The 21,372-nt window shown below is 37.0% G+C and overlaps 1 protein-coding gene across 2 annotated transcripts in view; it reads right to left on the minus strand.

The window, feature by feature from the left end:
* The window catches only part of LOC131151608 (chloride channel protein CLC-d), a 47,817-nt gene that overhangs the window by 19,261 nt on the left and 7,184 nt on the right, over positions 1–21,372 (minus strand). For both annotated transcript variants that reach the window (XM_058102868.1, XM_058102869.1), the window contains exons 3-13: positions 20,827–21,048; positions 20,673–20,719; positions 20,471–20,569; positions 18,989–19,063; positions 4,280–4,368; positions 3,922–4,062; positions 3,767–3,837; positions 3,578–3,657; positions 3,314–3,463; positions 2,447–2,506; positions 2,271–2,345 (exon numbers count right to left, since the gene is read on the minus strand). In XM_058102868.1, coding sequence (XP_057958851.1) covers positions 2,271–2,345; positions 2,447–2,506; positions 3,314–3,463; positions 3,578–3,657; positions 3,767–3,837; positions 3,922–4,062; positions 4,280–4,368; positions 18,989–19,063; positions 20,471–20,569; positions 20,673–20,719; positions 20,827–21,048 — 1,109 coding nt within the window. The remainder of the gene's footprint in view (positions 1–2,270; positions 2,346–2,446; positions 2,507–3,313; positions 3,464–3,577; positions 3,658–3,766; positions 3,838–3,921; positions 4,063–4,279; positions 4,369–18,988; positions 19,064–20,470; positions 20,570–20,672; positions 20,720–20,826; positions 21,049–21,372) is intronic.

Here is a 21,372-nt window from a genome sequence, read left to right on the forward strand (position 1 = left end):
TTACCTAAAGAAAGCTTATAATAGAGTGCCTAAGGAAGTTCTTTGGTGGGTCTTAGAAAAGAAGGGACTTTGTAGTAAATATACGGAGGCCATTGAGGATATGTATGATAGAGTAGTGACTAGCGTTAGGATTGTAGAAGGTAAATCTAGAGCTTTTCTAATCACAAGAGGTGTACATCAAAGTTCTACTTTGAGTCCTTATTTTTTACTTTAGTAATTAATGAACTAACTAAGAATATCCAAAATGAAATCCTTTGGTGTATGTTGTTTGCAAATGATATTACAGTGATTTATGATAATAGGAGCGGAGTGGAATCTAAGCTACAACTTTTGAGAGCCACATTAGAGTCTAAAGGGTTTAGCATATGAAATGTAATTTCAATAATGTAAGGAGTAGCAATATAGAGAAAATTAAACTTGATAATCAAGAGATTAATAGCACCGATATATTTAGATATCTTGGATCTATTATGCAAGCTGAAGGGGAAATTGAAGAAGATGTAGTACATAGAATTAAAAGAGGCTGGGTAAAATGGAAGAGTGTGTCAGGCGTGTTTTGATCGTAGAATACCCTTAAAATTAAAAAGAAAGTTTTATAAGACGGCTATAAGGTCAGCTATGCTTTATGGTTCAGAATGTTGGGCAACTAATAAAAAACATGTACGAAAAATAGAAGTTGCTGAGATGCGAAAGTTAAGTTGGATGAGTGATTTAACATTAAAAGATAAAGTAAGAAATAAACATATACGTAACAATTTAGGTATAGCACCGGTTGAAAACGAGATAAGAGTGGGGGCAGTTAGATAGTTTGGGCATTTGAAACGCAAGGCTAATAGAGCACCTTTAAGGAGAAGTGAGTTAGTCAGTGTGTCTGGCATGAAAAGGGGTAGGGGTAGGCCTAAAATAACTTGGAATGAGGTAGTAAGGATTTAATAGCCCTTAATCTAATAGAAGAAAACGCTCTTGATTGGGTGAATTGACGGAAAAGAATTCATGTAGTCATTGTCCTTGTTGTATCAATTCTACCAAGAAAGGAAAAATGGTTGCTTGTCATTTCCAAAATCCCATGTTGAAATTTATATTTGATATGAAAACAATATTAATAGCCTGCCACAAAACAAAACAAACCAAAAAGCATAGTAGCAAGAGCTCGGAAATTCCGGAAAGGTGAAAAGTATGAAACTCCGACAATGCGAGCTTTCCTAGAATGATCTAGTAGAGTAACAAATGAAAGTCACGTCATCACAATGAAATCTTCTTAGATACTTAGTATCACAATTTGTCAGACATTTGTGTCAAATATGAAAATTTAAGGGAATTGACAAACTCAAGGAGCGAGATTAAAAAAAAAATTAAAAACATCACAGGAAACTTGCACAGAAAGACAGAAAAAATTGGGAGACCAAATATATAACATTTTGACTCAAAATTAACCAACCATACCATAAAATGTTGTCTATTCCTAAGCATACTCCTTAGTTAGATTGAGGGGTTCCCCTTAATCCCATGTAAACCCAAATCGGGGTTAAATATTATGATGACCAAAAAAAAAATACCATTAGTCCCACTAGGTGGATTGGCTAAGATTGAAATATAAAGATTCTGAGATTTAGTTTTTGCAAAAAAAAAAAAAATCTACAACAATGATGACAACAACAACCAAATGTGGAATCCAAGTAGGTGATCAGCTAAGATAAAAAATCAAAAGATGATACCAAAATTAGTTATCTTAAAGAAAAAAATTACCATGAATGACTGCAGAGCTTAGGTCCAACTAGGAGGGAGGGATATCGAAATTAAAAGAATCTTCCTAAATTTAGTTTTTAAAATAAATGTTTTTCTTTATTAGGCCTCTCAGGGCTAAATCAAAGTAGTTGATTTGCACCACATCCGTACCTCATACAAATTCTTGATTAATTTCCGATAAGAAATGCCTGGGAAGAGTGCTCTTAATTTTTAGGGGGGAGGATTGAAGAAATGGCTCCAAATCTGCCATTTTGAGGCGGGTCTAATCAGCAGGGAAAAACTTTACTAAGCATTTTGACATGGAATGTGCATTATATAGACAAGTCCTGCGGTCCTGCCATATCAATAGTCAATCTACATCATAGTTTCTTAAGTAAAATAACATGAGGATAGCTAACTCTTCAAACAAAAACAAAAACAAAAAAAAAAAAGAAAACAAAACTTGAAAAGCCACATGCATCTAAACATGAACTGCCTCTATCTGCAAAAAGAAAAGCAATAAGCTATCAGGAGATGTGCCTTACCAAAAAAGTGAGCAAGCTTTGGGCGCTAAACTCATGAATTGTTTTTGCACTAAACAGGTTACGTATGGCATCATCCTGCAACCACAAACTCCATTAGAAGAATAAAAATCCTGAGAGGAAAATGAGAACTAGAATATAAGGAAAGAAGACAAGGGCTGCCAGGATTCCATAACTACCTGAGTATTGAAGAAAATAGTTGCAAGATCATTGTACTCCTTGTCCTTGCTGCAGTAAAACTGTAAATGGCATAATGTTTATTAAGAAAAATTGAAGGAAAGATTAAAGACTGAGTAAAATAAAATTTAGAACCAATCTACGACTTTCAAAAATTTAAAAGGGTGATCAATTGCACAACTAAAGCACAGGTGTGCTGCACTAAGGTGAAGGTTCAACAAGAGCTAGTAAGCACCAATTATGGTATAACTGATGCACAAGCAAACAGGATCATAGAAGCATGGCTAGGTGCGACAGTTACATAACCAATTATTCCAACATGAACCATAAACATCAAGAATAAAAATAGGTAATGCATGTAAACACCAATAGGCCTAAGACAAGGAATCAACACCCATGTTCTTAAGGATATAGGCATCAACAGCTAGTGTAATCCCACAGCAATAGCACAATTGCATAAGCGTGCCCTCAATGGGGTATGATAGACCTAAATAAGGAAAGAGGCAAATGGATAAGTCAAAGCTTGGGTAAGTAGGGCTAAATGGATGTCAAACACAAGAAAGGAAATGGATTGAAATGGACATGTCAAACTAACATACAGCTTATCCCCCACCCCTACACCAATAATAAGAATAATAATATATAATAGGAATTTATCAATTTCCCTTCAAAATTATTGAAGGTTATATTATTCATGCGATCAGCTGAAGTATAAAACTCCAAACAGCAAGCTCCCACCGTAATAAATTTTCCACACTTAAAATACATAATAATTTTTTCACACAAAATAATTGATTATGTACATAGTAAAACCTCAATACAACTGCAAGATCCTCAAAGAAGTACTTAGTAAGCAATGGTAATCTTACATTTACATAATTCCCATACATTCCTGGAGGACGAGGGCATTCGATACCCGAATCAATGTCCGATTCAGGACATGGACTGCATTTTCTTAGAAGTGGTAATCCAAAAGAAATAATTGAGGTTATCAGGGAGATGAGGCATGCCTCAACAACCTGTGGTGATAGTGAAAGAAAGGGTCAGACATAATTTTTAAAATAGAAATTATAAAGATAAGCACAAACCTGTACAGCAATATGCAATTTCTCTTATTATACCCAATAGCGTACCTTAAATCGGTACCCTTTCTTGTGCAAATAATTTCGACGCCAGTAGGTTATATAAAGGGTGAGCTGATTGAATAAAGCACCTATAAAAGGGAAGAAAAAGTGAAGGTTGCTCTTAAACCAATCGAGGAAATGAAAAATGATGGTAGATCATATGAATATTGATTTGCACTGAAATCCAAAAAAACTCACCAAGAAGGCCTCCAATAACCCCAATAACTGCCATCGGCAACAACTCCTGAAATGAATAGTCCTCTTGACCACTAAAATGATATCTCAGTTAGAAAACCAGCGGAGCTTCAATTGGAGATAAGCATAGAAAGGCAATAAAGAGTTCAGATTCTAACCCAGATATGTCCCATATAATGAAGCCGCCTGAGCCAAAATGCCCACACTTTCCACTCTTGCACCATCCCATTGCTGTGCGCACCACAACAGCGACAATGGCAGAAGTAAAGAACACACGCCACATTAGTTGACTCCTCCACCTTCAAGAGCACAATTTGAATTAGTTTAAGATAATACAGCAACTGTGTTTTTAAAAAAATTCAGTTATGCAAAATCCACTAGAGCACAACATATAAGCACCACAAAAAAATATTTAAGTTCTAAAATGATCAAGAAAAGAATCGCACGCACGCGCACACACATATATGCATATGTACATATACTTTCTAAATTGATCCAGAAAAGAATATTTCTTACCAAGATGTAACTTCTTCCAATGCAAATAACACACCACCAACTGGAGCTCTAAAAGCAGCAGCAACTCCAGCTGCACACCCACAGGTCACCTTTTCAAAACATTACACCAATGAAAAATGAGAACAATTGTGAGGCAAAGTCACCTCTAGTGTTTTTCTCCCAAAAAGGAAAGAAGGAAAAATGGAAAAGTTAGTGCTACTATTTTAAATGCACCATCATCAGATAAAGAAGAAAGATGCTAGCTAAATGGCAAATGCCTTTACAACAACATGCAACTGCATAGAGGCTTCTTTACTGCTGATCTATATGTTGACTGCGTTTCAAAAATGGGAATTCAAAAATATGGCACCAACAATAACAACAAGCCTTAAATCCCACTACTTGAGGTGAGCTATTCAAATCCTCTGCTATTTTACCAACCCCAAAACAACATCACCCAAAAGGAGCCATTAAATCTGTCACTAGTCTTGTAGACCCTTAGCTACCTCAATCCAAATTGTTATAGGTGCTCCCCTCCTATCTCCTCTAATCTCAATCAAATCACTCTCTTGCCAGTGCACTACTACTACATGCTGCAAGTGCCAAACCATCTAAAATGCCCCTCCTTTTTGTCTACAAAATTTATATCCTAATGCAATATGCCTTTTCAATTTACACCACTTATCCATCTTAACATTCTCATCTCAACTACAGTTAGGAGGCATTTGTTATGCTATCTTAATAGGCCAGTCTATTAACATTGAACCAATGCTATGAATTGAGTGTGTCTTCTTGTACATGTTAATTTCTTCTATATGCCCCTATATCGTCAAGGTGTAACCCCTTCACTTATTGTCCGTCTTATTCTTTCAGAAACTGCTTCACAATTCAGAACTTGATTTGATGATCAAGATTTAACTCTTTATTTTACTAAACCGGCTAATTTTTGAATATGCATTTTTTTGTTGCCAATCGATACGATCAATAGAGCATAATTGATTTTATAACCATGTCATAAATTCTATTTTCATTGTGAAGTTGCTTGAAAAAATCACATATTTCCAACTTTTGATTTATACAAATTGACAAATCTACTGCCTCTGGAATTTCTTGAAGATCAATTTAAACCTTTTTGTCTATTCTCCCTCCTAAAATTACTAAAATTGCAAGTTGAAACCTATAGAAACAGAAGTTACTTTCCACAGTTCTAACATTACATTCCTCCTCTAGTATCATTAATCAAGATAGCACAAACAGCATGCCCCATAGAACCTCATTTTTAGATGTTTAATAAGTTGTTCTTTTTTTAAATTAAAGGTATATGTATAGTAACTACTAAGTTCATTCAATATTACAAAGAAAAAAAACAGAGACAACTCGAAGCCAGTCATTGATGCAAACCTATTGTAATTGTAACCTCCCCACTTTCTCTTCCTATAGTCCTCAAATCTTTGAATGACCTTTATATACTCAGTAACATCTCCTTTTCTAAAAACACACCATGATACTTCCCAAATTACCCTATCATATGCCATTTCCAAGTCGATAAAAAACTTTATGAAATCCTTTTCTTTTCCTAAATTCTATCACTAATCTCAATCAATATATAGTCTCTAGTGCTCTCTTTGGCACCAATCAGGTTTTCTGCCAAGTTTGTTTTTAAACTTAATCTTTGTCAAAATATTCTTTCAAAAATTTTTGTTATGATTTAGTGATTAAGCTATAAGGGGTATTTTTGCAATTTCTTCGTCACTTCAATTTAAATATATGCGCGAGAATTCTACGGTGGATGAGTGGTATAACATTAAAAGTAAATTAAGGAATGACCATATTCGTAGTAAGTTAGGCATAACTCCTGTAGAAGATAAAGGAGGGACGGCTCAAATGGTTTAGGCATCTCCAACTGCAACATAGGCCAAATAGTGCACCAGCGAAGAGGAATGAACTAGTTACTGTGAAAGACAGAAGAAGGGGTAGACCTAAAATAACTTGGAATGAGATAGTAAGGATTTAATAGCCTTGAATTTATCGGAGGAAATTTCCCATGATCATGTAAATTGGTGAAAAAGGATTCATGCATCCGACCCCACCTAGTGGGACTTTTAAGGCTTGGTTTTTTGTTGTCATTGTTGTTGTAGAATATTTGAATATGCAAGTTCTACCTCTTCCTCCAGCAGCCAAAGAAGTAATCACCCACAATTCAGAACTCCAAACAACCACAACTTCAAGTAGGGTAAGGAGTGATGCAAATCTCCCCATCCTCTGAGTATGGGTATGTAGTTAAATAGACCATAAACCCTGTCTTCCTAGATATGCCTGGACAGCTTCTTTCCTGCAACTTCATCTTCTATTGACTTATGTTTCTAGTGTTTGATAAATCTCTGGAGGGAATTTGATAGTAGATTCTTACTGTGTTGGTTCTTTTACTGCATTGCTGGTTGATGTGTCATCTTTAGGCTACTTGATGTGTCAACAGAACAGCAAAAAGCAAAAGATTTCTTTCCTTATTTCAGCCCCACAATTATTTCCTTATTTCTCTATTCATTATTTTGTACAGTTAGCATATATTTAGTTTACATGTATAGGGCTTGACAGATTACAATTTACATGTATAGGACTAGAATCATGCTAGAACTTATTTACTTTCCATGCATAGCATTCTTGTAAAGTCTGTATATATAATATACAGAACTGAAGGCCAAACCATTCGGCCATTCACACAATACTTTGACATGGTATCAGAGCTTGCCGACTGCTAATTTTTTTTCCCTTCAAATTTTTTTTTTTTTTTTTTTTTCTCAGTTTTGGAAATGTCTCTCGTTTCTGTGGCTGTTGTGGGTCTATTCTCTTCTGAAATTTTTTGGCTCTCTTTCTTTCGGTATTTCTATGGCTGAGTGGCTGTCGGAACAGCTTTCTGTTGCTGTTCTGGTGCTTCTCTGTCCTTGTGATTCTCGGCACAGCAGGTTTCTTGGGTTGCAATTTATTTTAAGTGCAGGCAGGTCGATTGAATCAGCTTTCTGTTGCTGTTTCTGGCGCTTCTCTGTCCTCGTGATTCTCGGCACAGCAGGTTTCTTGGTTCAAGATTTATTTTTTAGGGAAGGAAGGTTGATTTTTCTTTCGGCACAGTCTGTTTCTTTTTGGGCTTCTCGATTTTCTCCTTTATTTAGCACGGACTCCGCACCTGTGTGTGCCAAGTTTACGGGTAACAATTATTCTACGTAGGCTTTTCAATTCGAGCTTTTCCTAAAGGGAAAAGATCTTTGGGGTCATATTGATGGCACGGATTGTGCACCCAATCCTGATAAATCCAATGATTCAGCGGCTTGCCCTTCATGGGCTGTGCTTGATGTCAAGGATTCAACGGCTTGTCCTTCATGGGTTGTGCTTGATGCTTGGATTATGTCTTGGCTTCTTGGCTCAGTTGAGCCACATATTGTCCCCAACTTGCGACCTTATCGCACCGCTCAATCCATGTCGCCTTATTTAAAAACAGTATATCATCAAGATAACGGTGCATGTCGTTTTTAGTTAGAGCATGCGATTGCCATGTTTCAACATGACAATCATTCCATCCAAGACTATTATTCAGTGTTTCTGACTCTTTAGAATAAATATTTTGATCTGGTTACCGCGGATGCTCCTGTTGCTTCTCTTCCCATTATTCAACGTCTTCGCGAGATTAGCCGTCGTGATTAGTTTCTTATGAAACTCCACCTCGAGTATGAATCTGTTCGCTCTTCTCTGCTGAATCGCTCTCCGGTTCCTTCTCTTGATGTTTGTTTTGGTGAGTTACTTTGTGAAGAACAACAGCTCAGTACTCAAGTTACTCTGGCACAATCTCATGGTAGTTCAGGGTCCGTCCCAATGGCTTATGATGCTCAACGACGAGGACCGTCTACACATTCTAGCACCTTGCAGTGTTTTTGCGGCAAATAATTTGGGCATATCGCTGCTAATTGTTCCAAGAAATACTGCTCTTATTGCAAGAAGAAGGGTTACATTATCAAAGACTGTCGTATTCGCCCGTAGAATCGTTAGGCCCAGTCATTGTAGACGCTCTTCTTCAGGTGATTGTAGACGCTCTTCACATTATCAAAGACGCTCTTCTTCAGGTGATTTTCTATTCCTGCACCTCCTACAGCGAATTGCTGCACACCCGAAATGGTGCAACAAATGCTAATTTCGACATTATCAGCAATGGGGCTCCAAGGAAACAATTCTACTAAATTATGATATGTGGACTCAGGTGCCTCTAATCACATGACGAATAATCGCACTACTTTGTGTCATGTTTGGCCCTACGCTAATCAAATTGCTATTCAGACTCCCAATGGTAGTTCTTTGCCAATAGCTACTATCGGAGATGCCTTTTCTAAGTTCACTGATGTGTTTCTTGCTCCTCAGCTTTTCACGAATCTTATTTCTGTTGGTCAATTAGTTGATAACAATTGCGCTGTCAATTTTTCAACTAATGGTTGTTTTGTGCAGGACCAAGTAATGGGGGAGCCGATCGCGAAGGGACCTAAAGTGGGGCGCTTGTTTCCACTACTTTTGCCTATTCCAGCACTTTCTCCAATTTCTTCTATTAAGTCTTTTGCTTGTAATAATGTTTCAGATCTTAGTATGGTGTGGCATCGTCATTTAGGCCATCCCAATACTCAGATCCTATATCATGTATTGAACTCTGGTTTACTTGGTAATAAAAAATGTTCTTCTTTATCTTTTGAGTGTGCTACTTGTAATCTTGGTAAATTGGTGACCCATCTCTGGCAAGAGCTCGATCTAAGCATTGAAGAGGAATGGGAGTGCTCCAGCGACAACACGCGAGACAGGAGGAGGCTAAAAAACGAACGGGTCTTCGAGTTCTTGGCCGGCCTCAACCGAGATCTGGACGACGTACGAGGACGAATCCTCAGCCAGCGACCTCTGCCTTCAACCCAAGAAGTATTCGCCGAGGTAAGGAGGGAGGAGAGCAGGAGACGAGTGATCTTGAGGCCCCAAGGAGATCGTATCGGGCCGGACTTGTCCATCCAAAATCTAAGTACAAATGGGAATGGGCCAAATCCCAATGGGCTTGACGTCTCGGCCCTTATATCAAAAGGCCCTGCAGGATCTGGGCAAAGATCACAAAAAGGTAAAATATGGTGCGAGCACTGTTGAAAGCCAAGTCATTCAAAAGATACATGCTGGGAGATTCATGGTAAGCCTGCAGATTGGAAGCCAAGACAATATCAAAAAAATCATGGGTATCAGGCTACTTCTGACAATTCAACTGAAAAATCACAAGGTGAGAAAACCAATAATACTACTACAAGTGGTGTATTCAGTCCTGAGCAGTTGGATCAGGTATATAAAATGTTTTCCTCAATTCAAACATCGGGTCAGTCTTCCACTGGTTCTCTAGCTCACCGAGGTAATTTTTTGTCAGTCCTAAATACTATATTCCATTACAAGTCACCATGGATAATTGACTCGAGTGCATCTAATCATATGACTGACTCTTATCAATTGTTCTCAACCTATTCACCATATACTGGAAATTTGAAAGTAAAAATTGCAGATGGATCTCTATCACATGTTGCTGGCAAAGGAAGTATTCGCATATCTGATTCTATAACTTTAAAATATGTCCTACATGTTCCCAAGCTATCTTGCAACTTGTTATCCATTAGCCAGTTGACAAAAGATTCCAATTGTTTTGCTAAATTTGTTTCATCTCATTGTGTTTTCCAGGACCTAACATCGGGGAAGACGATTGGCGGTGCTAAGGCATGTGAGGGACTCTACTACTTTGAGGAGGCAAATACGAGTGAACAATGTAATACTGCAATTTGTGATTCTGCATCTATTTCTAGAGATAGGGAACTTTTGTTATGGCATTCTAGGATGGGTCACCCAAATTTTCAATATTTAAGACGTTTATTTCCTTATATTTGTTTAAGTAAAACGTCTTCTGATTTTCAATGTGAAGTTTGTGATCTTGCAAAACACCAACATAATTCTTTCCCAAAATCCACATACAAACCATCCCGCCCATTCACTATGGTTCACAGTGATTTGTGGGGACCTTCATGCTCCCCTAATCGCACTCATACAAAATGGTTTGTTACCTTTAATGATGATTATACTTGTATTTGTTGGGTCTACTTGTTGAAAGATAAATCTGAAGTCCGGTCTATTTTTGTCAGTTTTAACTCCATGATTCAAACACAATTTCAAACTCACATTCAAATTCTACGTACTGATAATGGTATAGAATATTTTAATGTATTCTAGGAAATTATCTTCAAGAAATTCGAATTGTACATTAGAGTTCTTGTGTAGATACCCCTTAACAAAATGGGGTCGCTGAACGAAAAAACAGACATATACTTGAAGTAGCTTGGGCATTGATGTTCACTACAAATATGAAGAACTATTTTTGGGTGATGCTATCTTAACAGCTACACATCTCATTAATCGAATGCCGAGTTGAGTTCTTTCCTTTACAACTCCTCTCCAGAAATTCCAGGAATATTTTCCTCCCTCACGACTCCACTGCAGTCTTCCTCTGAAAATCTTTGGATGTACTGCATTTGTTAATGTTCATGCTCACAACCAAGATAAATTGGAACCTCGTGCCGTTAAATGCGTCTTTATTGGTTACTCTCCTATCCAGAAAGGCTACAAATGTTATGACGCAGTCTCCAAAAAAATGTTTATTAGCCTTGATGTCACTTTTTTTGAAATCACTCCTTATTTCCAAAAGCCCTCTCTTCAGGGAGAGAAGTGGAGTGAAGATTAGTTCTTTGATTTCTTTACTACTGAATCTATGCCATCGAATGAGTCTCCCATTGCTTCATTCCCTGACCCATCTATTGCGTCTCCCATTGCATGTCTTGACCTACCATATACAAATGATCACTTAAACTCAGGGGGAGATGCAGAAAAACAAAAGGAAATACTTGTTTACACCAAAAAGCCAAAAACAAAGCACAAGGAGAATCTCATACCTAAGGCACCAAAAGAGTTGGAACTGGTGATAGCTCCAAGCAACCATGAGTCGACGCCCAGTCTTGATCAGGTAATCAATGATCATGAGCTTTATTCTGATAAGTCTACACTTGATGACATAAATTTACCCATTGCAGTCAGAAAACAAACTATGTCATGTACTCTATATCCCTAGTCAAAATACATGTCCTATAAAACTCTGTCTACAGGGTATCGTACTTTTACCTCTAACCTTGACAGGATAAAAATTCCAAAAGATATTAAGGAAGCTCTAGAAAGTCCTGAATGGAGGGAAGTCGTTATCGAAGAAATGTGGGCTCTCGAAAAAAATGAAACTTGGAATGTTATGAACCTGCTGAGTGGAAAGAAACCAGTTGGCTGCAAATGGGTTTTCACAGTGAAATATAGAGCTGATGGGATAGTTGAACAATATAAAGCCAAACTCGTAGCAAAAGGATTTCCACAAACTTACGGCATTGACTACATTGAGACATTTGCACCAGTGGCAAAACTAAACACAATTCGGGTGCTCCTGTCATTAGCAACTAACTTAGATTGGCCACTACAGCAACTAGACATTAAGAATGCATTTCTAAATGGTGAGCTAGAAGAAGAAGTCTACATGACTATACCACTAGGATTCAATAAGAAAGGTGAAGAAAACAGAATATGCAAACTCAAGAAGTCCTTGTATGGACTCAAGCAATCCCCCAAAGCATGGTTTGACAAATTTACAAAGGTAATTAAAAATCAGGGTTATCGACAAGGGCAATCAGATCACACTATGTTCTTCAAACAATCTGAAAATGATAAGAAAACAATTCTGACAGTATATGTTGATGATATAATTCTAACTAGAGATAATACAGTGGAGATGGAAAGATTAAAGAAAGTCCTAGCTACTGAAGTGGAAGTTAAAGACCTGGGACAAATGCGATACTTCTTGGGAATGGAAATTGCTAGATTAAAGAAAGGTATCAGTGTCTCTCCGCGAAAGTATATCCTTGATCTTCTAACCGAAACTGGCATGCTTGGATGCAAACCTAGTGAAACCCCGATTGAAGCAGTAAAGAGGGTTGAAGAATGTGGAATACCAATTGAAAGAGAAAGGTATCAAAGATTGGTTGGTAAACAAATTTACTTATCACACACCAAACCCGACATTGCATTTGCGGTAAGTGTTGTAAGCCAACACATGCATTCACTAAAAAAGACTCATCTAGATGCTGTGTATAAGATCCTTAGGTACCTCAAGGGTTCTCCAAACAAGGGACTCTTCTTTAAAAAATGTGAAAGCAAGGGAGTGGAAATCTTCACAAATGCGGATTGGGCAAGATCAGCAGAAGACGGAAGGTCAACCACTGGATATTGCACCTTTGTATGGGGAAATTGGGTAACTTGGAGGAGTAAAAAACAGAATGTGGTAGTTCGAAGTAGTGCTGAAGCTGAATTCAAAGCAATTGCATAGGGGATATGTGAAGGACTATGGTTACAGAAACTCTAGGAAGAGCTACATGTTTCGGTGAAATTTCCTATCAAACTCTATTGTGACAACAAAGCAACCATCAGTATCTCTCTCAATCCAGTTCAACATGATAGGACTAAACATGTGGAAGTGGACCAACATTTTATCAAAGAGAAGGTTGAAGAAGGAATCATCTGTATGACTTATGTGCCTACCAAGGAACAAACTGCACATATCTTTACTAAAGGGTTAGCACAACAGAACTTTGACGATTTCATTGGCAAGTTGGATATGATTAATATCTATGATCCAACTTGAGGAGGAGTGTTGAAATCCCGAGTATCCTTGACAATATTGAGTAAATTAGGAAAGTGAGTAAATGTAGAAAATTGTGTATTATTCTGTAGGAAGATTGTTTCCTTGTTTAGAGTCTTTGTTTGTATTATATATTGTAAGATTGGGATGTACATATTTTAAGAATTCAAGAAATTATGAAATTGAATTCCACTCACAATAGTGATATTTGGGGACCTTCATTGATGATCATAGCAGATTTATTTGGGTCTACTTTCTTCACTCCAAATCTAAGGTTTTTCGTACTTTCACTGAGTTTTTAGCATATATTGAAAATCAATTTTCTACTTCTATTAAGACATTACGTACAGATTCCTGTGGTGAATATTTGTCTACTGAGTTGCAAGCATTTATGGCTTCTAAAGGTACTATTCATCAACGTTCATGTCCCGCTACTCCCCAACAGAATGGAGTAACCGAACACAAAAATCATCATCTCCTAGATGTGGTATGTACTCTCTTACTGAAATCCTCTATTCCATCCTAGTTCTGGGTTAAGGCTCTGAAAACTGCTACTTACTTGATTAATCATTTACCTTCTCAAGTCCTACTCATGGAGTCTCCTTATTTCCGCTTATTTGCTAAGCAACCTATTTACGATAACCTCCGTACCTTTGGTAGTGTATGTTTTGTTCATTGACCTCCTCATGAGCGACATAAATTATCTGCTCAATCTGTTCAATGTGCATTCTTGGGATATAATGTGCGTCAAAAGAGATTTGTTTGTTATGATCCTACATTACATCGTACACACATTTCTAGGAATGTTATTTTCTTTGAAAATCAACATTTCTTTCCTGTGTCTTCTATGCCCTCCTCTTCTACTGTGATTCTCCCCTCCTTTGAGGAGCAGTTCTCGGATCCTCATCAAGTCAATTCTCGTTTTAAACTAGGTATTGTGTATATGTGACGCTCCCGCCCACAATCTCTTCTAGTGACTCATCCGATATCTGATCCTACCATGCTCCAGATTCAGTCAATTGCAGCACCTCCAGAGCCTTTGGTACGTCGCTCTTCTCGAGTGTCTGTACCCCCGAATAGGTATGGGTTTCCCTCTTCCAGTTCTAGAAATTCTGTTTCAACTCTTACTGCTACATTGTCCAATTTAAATATTCCCACATCCTACTCACACACTGCCAAGAATGATTGTTGGTGACAAGCTATGCAGGAAGAAATTGCCGCTCTAGAGGCCAATCACACCTGGCACAGTGAGCCTTGTCCTTCCACCATTGTTCCTCTAGGTTGTAAATGAATTTTACTCAATCAACGTCCGATCTGATGGAAGTTTGGATCGTTACAAAGCTCATCTTGTTGCACTTGGGAATAATCAGGAATATGGTGTCAATTATGAAGAGACCTTTGCTTCTATGGCTAAGATGACTACTATTCGTACAATTCTGGCTATTGCTACTTCCAGTGATTGACCACTACATCAAATGGATGTTAAGAATGCTTTTCTTCATGGGGATCTTAAAGAGTGTATTTATATGAAGCCACCCCCGGGCCTGTTTCCCTCTCCAACTTCACATGTGTGTAAGCTTCGTCGCTCTCTTTATGGTCTTAAACAAGCTCCGAGGGCCTAGTTTGATAAATTCCGCACCACTTTATTACAATTTTCATTCAAGCAGAGCAAGTACGATACTTCATTGTTTCTTCGAAAATCAGACATGGATATTGTTGTTCTTTTGGTTTATGTTGATGATGTTGTGATTACTGATTCCGATTCTGCTTTACTTGCTTAGCTCAAGACTCATCTCTCAAAGTCCTTTCATATGAAAGATCTAGGGTCTCTCATATATTTTCTTGGTTTTGAGGTGAATCGTAGTCCCTCTGGTATTTCACTCAATCAACATAAGTATGCAAGTGACTTGGTGGCTATAGCTGGCCTTCAGAAGGGTACTTCTGTTGATACTCACATAGAATTAAATGTCAAGCTTCACAAAGAGGAGGGTGGCTTACTTGCTGATCCCAATTTATACCGGAAGTTGGTGGGTAGTCTTTTCTATCTCACCATTACTAGACCAGACATTTCTTTCGCTGTACAGCAAGTCAGCCAGTTTCTTCAGACCCTTTGTCATCTTCATTTGGCAGCTGTCCGTAAGATCATACACTATGTTAAGGGCAATTCTGCTCGTGGTTTATTCTTCCCTGCAAGCAATTCTACTCACTTTGCTGCTTATAGCGATGCTAATTGGGCTGGTTGTGCGGATACACGTAGCTCCATCACTGGTTGGTGTGTGTTCTTAGGTGATGCATTGATCTCTTGGAAGAGTAAGAAGCAAGACAAAGTTTCTAAGTCATCGACAGAATTTGAATACCAGGCGATGTCCTTGCTTGTTATGAAATTATTTAGCTTCGAGGTTTGCTTGCTGACCTAGATTTTTCTGAGACTGACCCTACACCTCTATATGCCGATAATACGAGTGCTATCCAGATCACGGCCAATCCAGTCTATCATGAGTGCACGAAGCATATTGAAGTCGATTGTCACTCTATCCATCAAGCATTTGAAGCTCGTGTTATCACTCTTCCACATATTTCCACTGAATTACAAATTGTTGATATCTTCACCAAGGCTCTCTCTCGTAATCGACATTACTTCCTAAGTAGCAAATTGATGCTTGTTGATCAACCCGCATCAATTTGAGGGAGGGCTGTCAACGGAACAGCAAACAGCAAAAGATTTCTTTCCTTATTTCAGTCCCACAATTATTTCCTTATTTCTCCATTCGTTATTTTGTACAGTTAGCATATATTTAGTTTACATGTATAGGGCTTGACAGATTATAGTTTACATGTATAGGGCTAGAATCATGCTAGAACTTATTTACTTTCCATGTGTAGCATTCTTGTAAAGTATATATATAATATACAGAACTGAAGGCCAAACCATTCCGCCATTCACACAATTCTTTGACATGATGTGCGCCGCTGATCCAAGACTTGGTTGCTGGTTGCCATGTGTGTGTTTTTGGGGCTGTTCAGATGTTGCTTGCTGGGGGTCAGCTGCTGTTAGAGAAGGCTGTGTGGTGTTCAATTGGAGTTCTTGAATTCTTTCTTGTTTTACTGATAAGTGCACTGCTGGTTGTAGGTTCTATGTATTGTAGTTGGCATAGGCCTATTTCATGGTGTGGAATTGCTGGTTGGTGATCTATTTTGGCATTTGCAGACTGTTTTGTGAAAAAAAGAATTGGGAATTCCGGAATTTGTTAATTTGATTGCTTATTTGCTGATATTCTGTCATTTGAAGCTTCCTATCATGTGGTATGTTGATTGTATTCCCTTGGTGATTAAAGTTTTGCACTGATTTGAGTTTAATTAGTGAGCTGATTTAGTGTAGCATCAGTTCATCTAGTACATCTGGAATGCTTATAAGAATGTTGTGGTGCCGACTTCTGAATGCAATCCATTTCATATGACTCTCAGTAAATTAAATGGTTGTAAATTTATGTTGTGGTAGAAACTGTTGAGGTTTCCTCAAAGCCAAGAGATTTGAAGTATACATGTGCTGATCCATTTACATTAACACCTGAGAAACATGCAGAATGGCAACAAGGGGATACTCAAATTCTTACTATGTTGTGCTATAGTATGGTACAACAAGTCAGTTGTCAGGCAATGCAACTAAAGTGCATAAAACTGGTTTGGGAATCTAAAGCAGTTATATTCTGGTGTAAATAAAATCACTAGAATCTACCAAGCTTCTCAATCCTACCTCATCGAGAAGCAATAGAAGCTCAAAGAATACTATTCCGATCTGTGTAGGATTTTTAATGAGTTAAATATGTTCAAGCCTATTTCCTCACATTTTCTATGATGACTAAACAACTTGATGACATTACTGTTAGATTTTTATAGTCTGTTCACGCACAGCTCCTTCAGAATTCAAAAATTCTTCATTGGCTGAAGCTTTGTCACATCTTTATGGAGCAACACTGAGTAAACAAACAAATCTTACTTAGGGGTTGATGAAGGACTGCTCTTTGGATAATTCTGCATGATCATGTCTTGTTTGAAGATTCAAAAAACAAGGATTTTGTTTTAAATCAGTAAATCAAATATTGTATATTTTGGCTAAGTTAATGTTATTTTGAATATGTTAGATACTTTGGAGTTATTTTTGTAATTATTTGTTGTATTTTTAGTACTGGAATTGGATGTATAAGTGCTTTTTTGTTCATCTATGAGAAGGGACTCACTCATTGAATTTCAAATTTCCCTCTCCCATGTCAGTGCCTCCTTCTTCCTCCTTATTTGTTGTATTTTTGGTACTGGACTTGGATTTATAAGTGCTTTTTTGTTCATCTATGAGAAGGGACTTACTCATTGAATTTCAAATTTCCCTCTCCCGTGTCAGTGCCTCCTTCTTCCTCCTCCATCAACACCCTCTTCTTCCTTTTTCTTCTTTTCTCCCTGTTCTCTCTTTTCTTTTTTTCCCTCCAATCTCTTCCATTTCTCTCCCACTTCTACTGCCTGTCAAATCTCTGGCTTATCCACTCCTTTGTAATGGCATTATCACTTTGGTCATCTATCCTGGAAAATTGAATTTGTTTGTTCTATCATTAGCTTAATGTGACTATACTAGAATGGGAAGCATGTTGCTAGGCAAATATCATAAATGTCACTCTCCAAAGGTTATTCCTACACTGAGTAGTCCATTTAATTTGTTTTATAATGATATATAGATCTAACATGTGTCACATCTCATGGTGGACTTAGATTTCTTTTTATTGATGATTAGTTAAGAATGATATGGGAGTTTCTAATGAAAGACAATTCTAAGTTGTTTACTATTTCTAAATCTTTCTGTGCTAAAATTGGAACTTGACATGGTGTTAAAAAAGTTTTTTATCTGATAATGCCTTGGAATATTTTTCTGTTGCTTCTGGTAATCTTGTGGAAGATCAGGGGATATATTACAATCCTTCTTGTGTTTCTACTTCACAATAAAATGGACTAGCTGAATGGGAAAAATAAATCAACACTTGCTAGTTGTTGCTTCTCAACACATTTTAATATTTTTATCTTATCAACAATCAACCTTCTTCAGTACTTCAACATCAAACTCTTTTTTCTGTGTTGTTTCCATCTCTAAATCCCTTTCCCTCCCAAGCTGTATTCATCTAGTTGTATTTGTTATGTCCATATTAAAGAAACTAGATCCTCAACAACATAAATATGTATTTTGGGCCATTCTTGTACTCTGACAGGACATTGTTATTTCAACCTCTCTCTTGTCAGTTTGTAAGGATGTCACCCTCTTTGAATCCTTCTCTATATTTTCCTCTGAAGCACCATCGAATCCATTGCTCCTCCAGATTCTCTTCTGAAAGGCACATCTAAGTCTCTAATCAAAAGGGTGTATAAGCACAAGAGTGCACTTGTCCCTTCATCAACAACTAATCTGTCTGATGGTCCATCACCAATCATGTTGATGACCCTGCCACACTTCAGTTCTATTGCATGTTACAAATTTGACCGAACCACTACGCAAATTTTTGTCTCTCTTCCCTGTCACTTCTCTATTCTGTTTTTTTTTTGTGTTTGTGTGTGATTGCTCAGGCTGCATCCATATTTCATATTTATTTTCAAATTGCACACAGAATTTGAAATCACCCATATCATTCCAATACTCGGAAGAAGTGTGTGTGTGTGTGTGTGTGTGTGTGTGTGTGTGTGTATTGGGGGGATGGGGGTGTGGAACGTGTCATCTGAGCCAATAACAGTCCCAATGTGACAAAATGTTGAGAAAGCTATATATGATTTCAACAATGAACAAGAACTTAGCAAGTGAAAAAATAGATAGTGCAAGGAGTTTAAAACAAGATAACAAATGCAGAAGCTACCAAATCTCGATATTACACTTAAGAAGAACCTCTGGTTTATTAACTGAATACTTGAAAAGAATACTAACTCACAAGATCACGGCGATCTCGATCACTCTGAAAAAATTTTATCCACCAGGAGGTAAGATGATATTTTGTGGATCCACCCTGAAATGCACATAACACAAAAAGAAATCAATGTCGCAAAAATATGATGCTAAAACTTATTATTTAAAAATCATGATAAACAAGAATTAAAGATATGGAGGGAAAAAAACAATGCACCAGAATTATAGATATGAAAATGTATACGAGGAAAACAAGAATGCTCAAACAATCATAATATTCACCATAATTAGACAAATGATTATGGTCTTCAAGAAGAACAATCAGTGGTTTTTTAAAAGAACATCCATCATCAAAATGCAAAATGCCTCATTCAAACCATTCAAGGTTAGTAAAAGAATCCCAACACTAAAGGTAAATCAAAAACATGTCTCATATCACATTGAAATTAAAAATAAAAAATAAAAATAAATTATAAACATAGCATACTGGATAAAATGTGATGAAATCTCTCTATTTAATTTTATGCAAGCTTGCAACTGCACATACGCAATTAGTTATTATGCAAATACAACTATATTAGACATTTAAAGGTCAAGTAAAATGTTCTAGTTAATATCTACGTTCAATTTTGTGTTTTGCAAAATTTGGAAAGTCCAAAAAATAGATTTGTATCCTTCTTCTTACAGTCATTATTATCAATCAAAAACAAAAGATTTCTTGGGATTTGAAACAAAATTTTCAATGTAGTTTTTGAAACTCAAATTTCAATTTCAAGGAAATTTTGTTCCATAGTCAAATTTTCGACAATATTTTTTGTAATTTCCAGATTTAAATAAACTTCGGATATTTTTGGTGTTTTTTACAGACATTTTTGTAAGACATAGATTGACGCCATATCGAATTCAAGGGTGGTGGAAAGCAGAAATTGTTGAGGAAGTTTGGACAATTTCAAAGACCATGCTCCCTGATTTTACCATCAAAAAAATAAAATAGGGCATATAGAAATGAAATCCGAATTGTATTGCACCAACAATATGTAGTAGCTTCAATATACAATGGATTTTCATTCACCCATATACCCTCCACCTCTATGGGGTTGGCTTGTTGGAAGCCTAAAGTTGATAAAATGCAACATTGCATGCTGTTAAATCAAATCTCAATAAACGCAGAAACCATACTCACAAAAGTTCTTAGGAAAAAACCCATTACCGTAAGACAATTCTAAAAAACTAGCATGTGCCCTCTAGCTTATATTGCATGTATATGGGATTGTACGAGATACAGTAGCACCTTCCACTTTTTTGGCCTATAATACAGTCCCTAGTAACCATTGATCACCCCATGAAGGCAATTTCTCTTCTTATGTACCCAGGACTATAACTATTGAGAATTGAGATAAATCATCACTTTAAAGGCCTTATTATTTAAGTAAAAAGCGTAAAATAAAGAGTATTATAACATCCATACTCTTCAGAATACAGAAAAAACCAATCAATATCAGCTTACTTGACCAAGCAGAGAAGCAATACAAGCACCAATATGAACAAGCGGACCTTCTTTGCCCAAAGCTAGACCACCTCCCACCGAACCAATGCTTCCAAATATCTGAAGCCCGCCAAGGGGAAATTATTAAGATACACAGCATCCATAGATACACATACATCATGAATTAACAAATAAAATATAATGCCAAGAAATGTGGTCAGACCTTTCCAATCAATGTTCTCAACAGAAGGATACCATGAGTATCAACTCCTATACATTAGAAATGATAATTAGCACTAACTCCAAAAGCACAATAGTTGACACAACTAAGACAAATAAATATCTTATAAAAAGGTTCATTGAACAGTAAAGCTTACCATTCAAATAACCCTTGATTTCAGGAATACCAGATCCAGCTGCAGCTGGTGCAAATTGTGTGATGATATATACAGAAGAAAAAACTAAAACCAAGTTGACTAATATGTACACTACAAATCCAGCCAAATATGATTTTTGTATTATGGAAAATGTCACCGCAAACTTCCATCCGGCAAAGTTCTCAACAGATATATTAATGAAAACAGCCGCTAATCCAGTACCTGAAGCACAAGTTGAAATATGAGGCTTATTAGCAAACAACCCTGCAAGATTGACAGCCTGAGAAAAAGTAGAAAAGGTCCTCCATCCACAGTAAAATGGATTGAAGAATTAGTTCTAAAACAATAGAAATAATCTAATTCATTGGAAACAACAATAGAAATATTAGCTCCTTACACAAATTAAAAGAAGAATATAAATGGAAAAGATCATGAGGAATCAGAAATTTTGATGATTTTCTAAAGTAAATACAAATTAAAATTTATGCAACCACTCGTGAGAAAGGAGCAGCAGCAAGTTGGGGAAAGGTAATTATTAGGGCCCAT

This window comes from Malania oleifera, chromosome 3, assembly GCF_029873635.1.
Source record: "Malania oleifera isolate guangnan ecotype guangnan chromosome 3, ASM2987363v1, whole genome shotgun sequence".
Lineage (NCBI taxonomy): Eukaryota > Viridiplantae > Streptophyta > Magnoliopsida > Santalales > Ximeniaceae > Malania > Malania oleifera.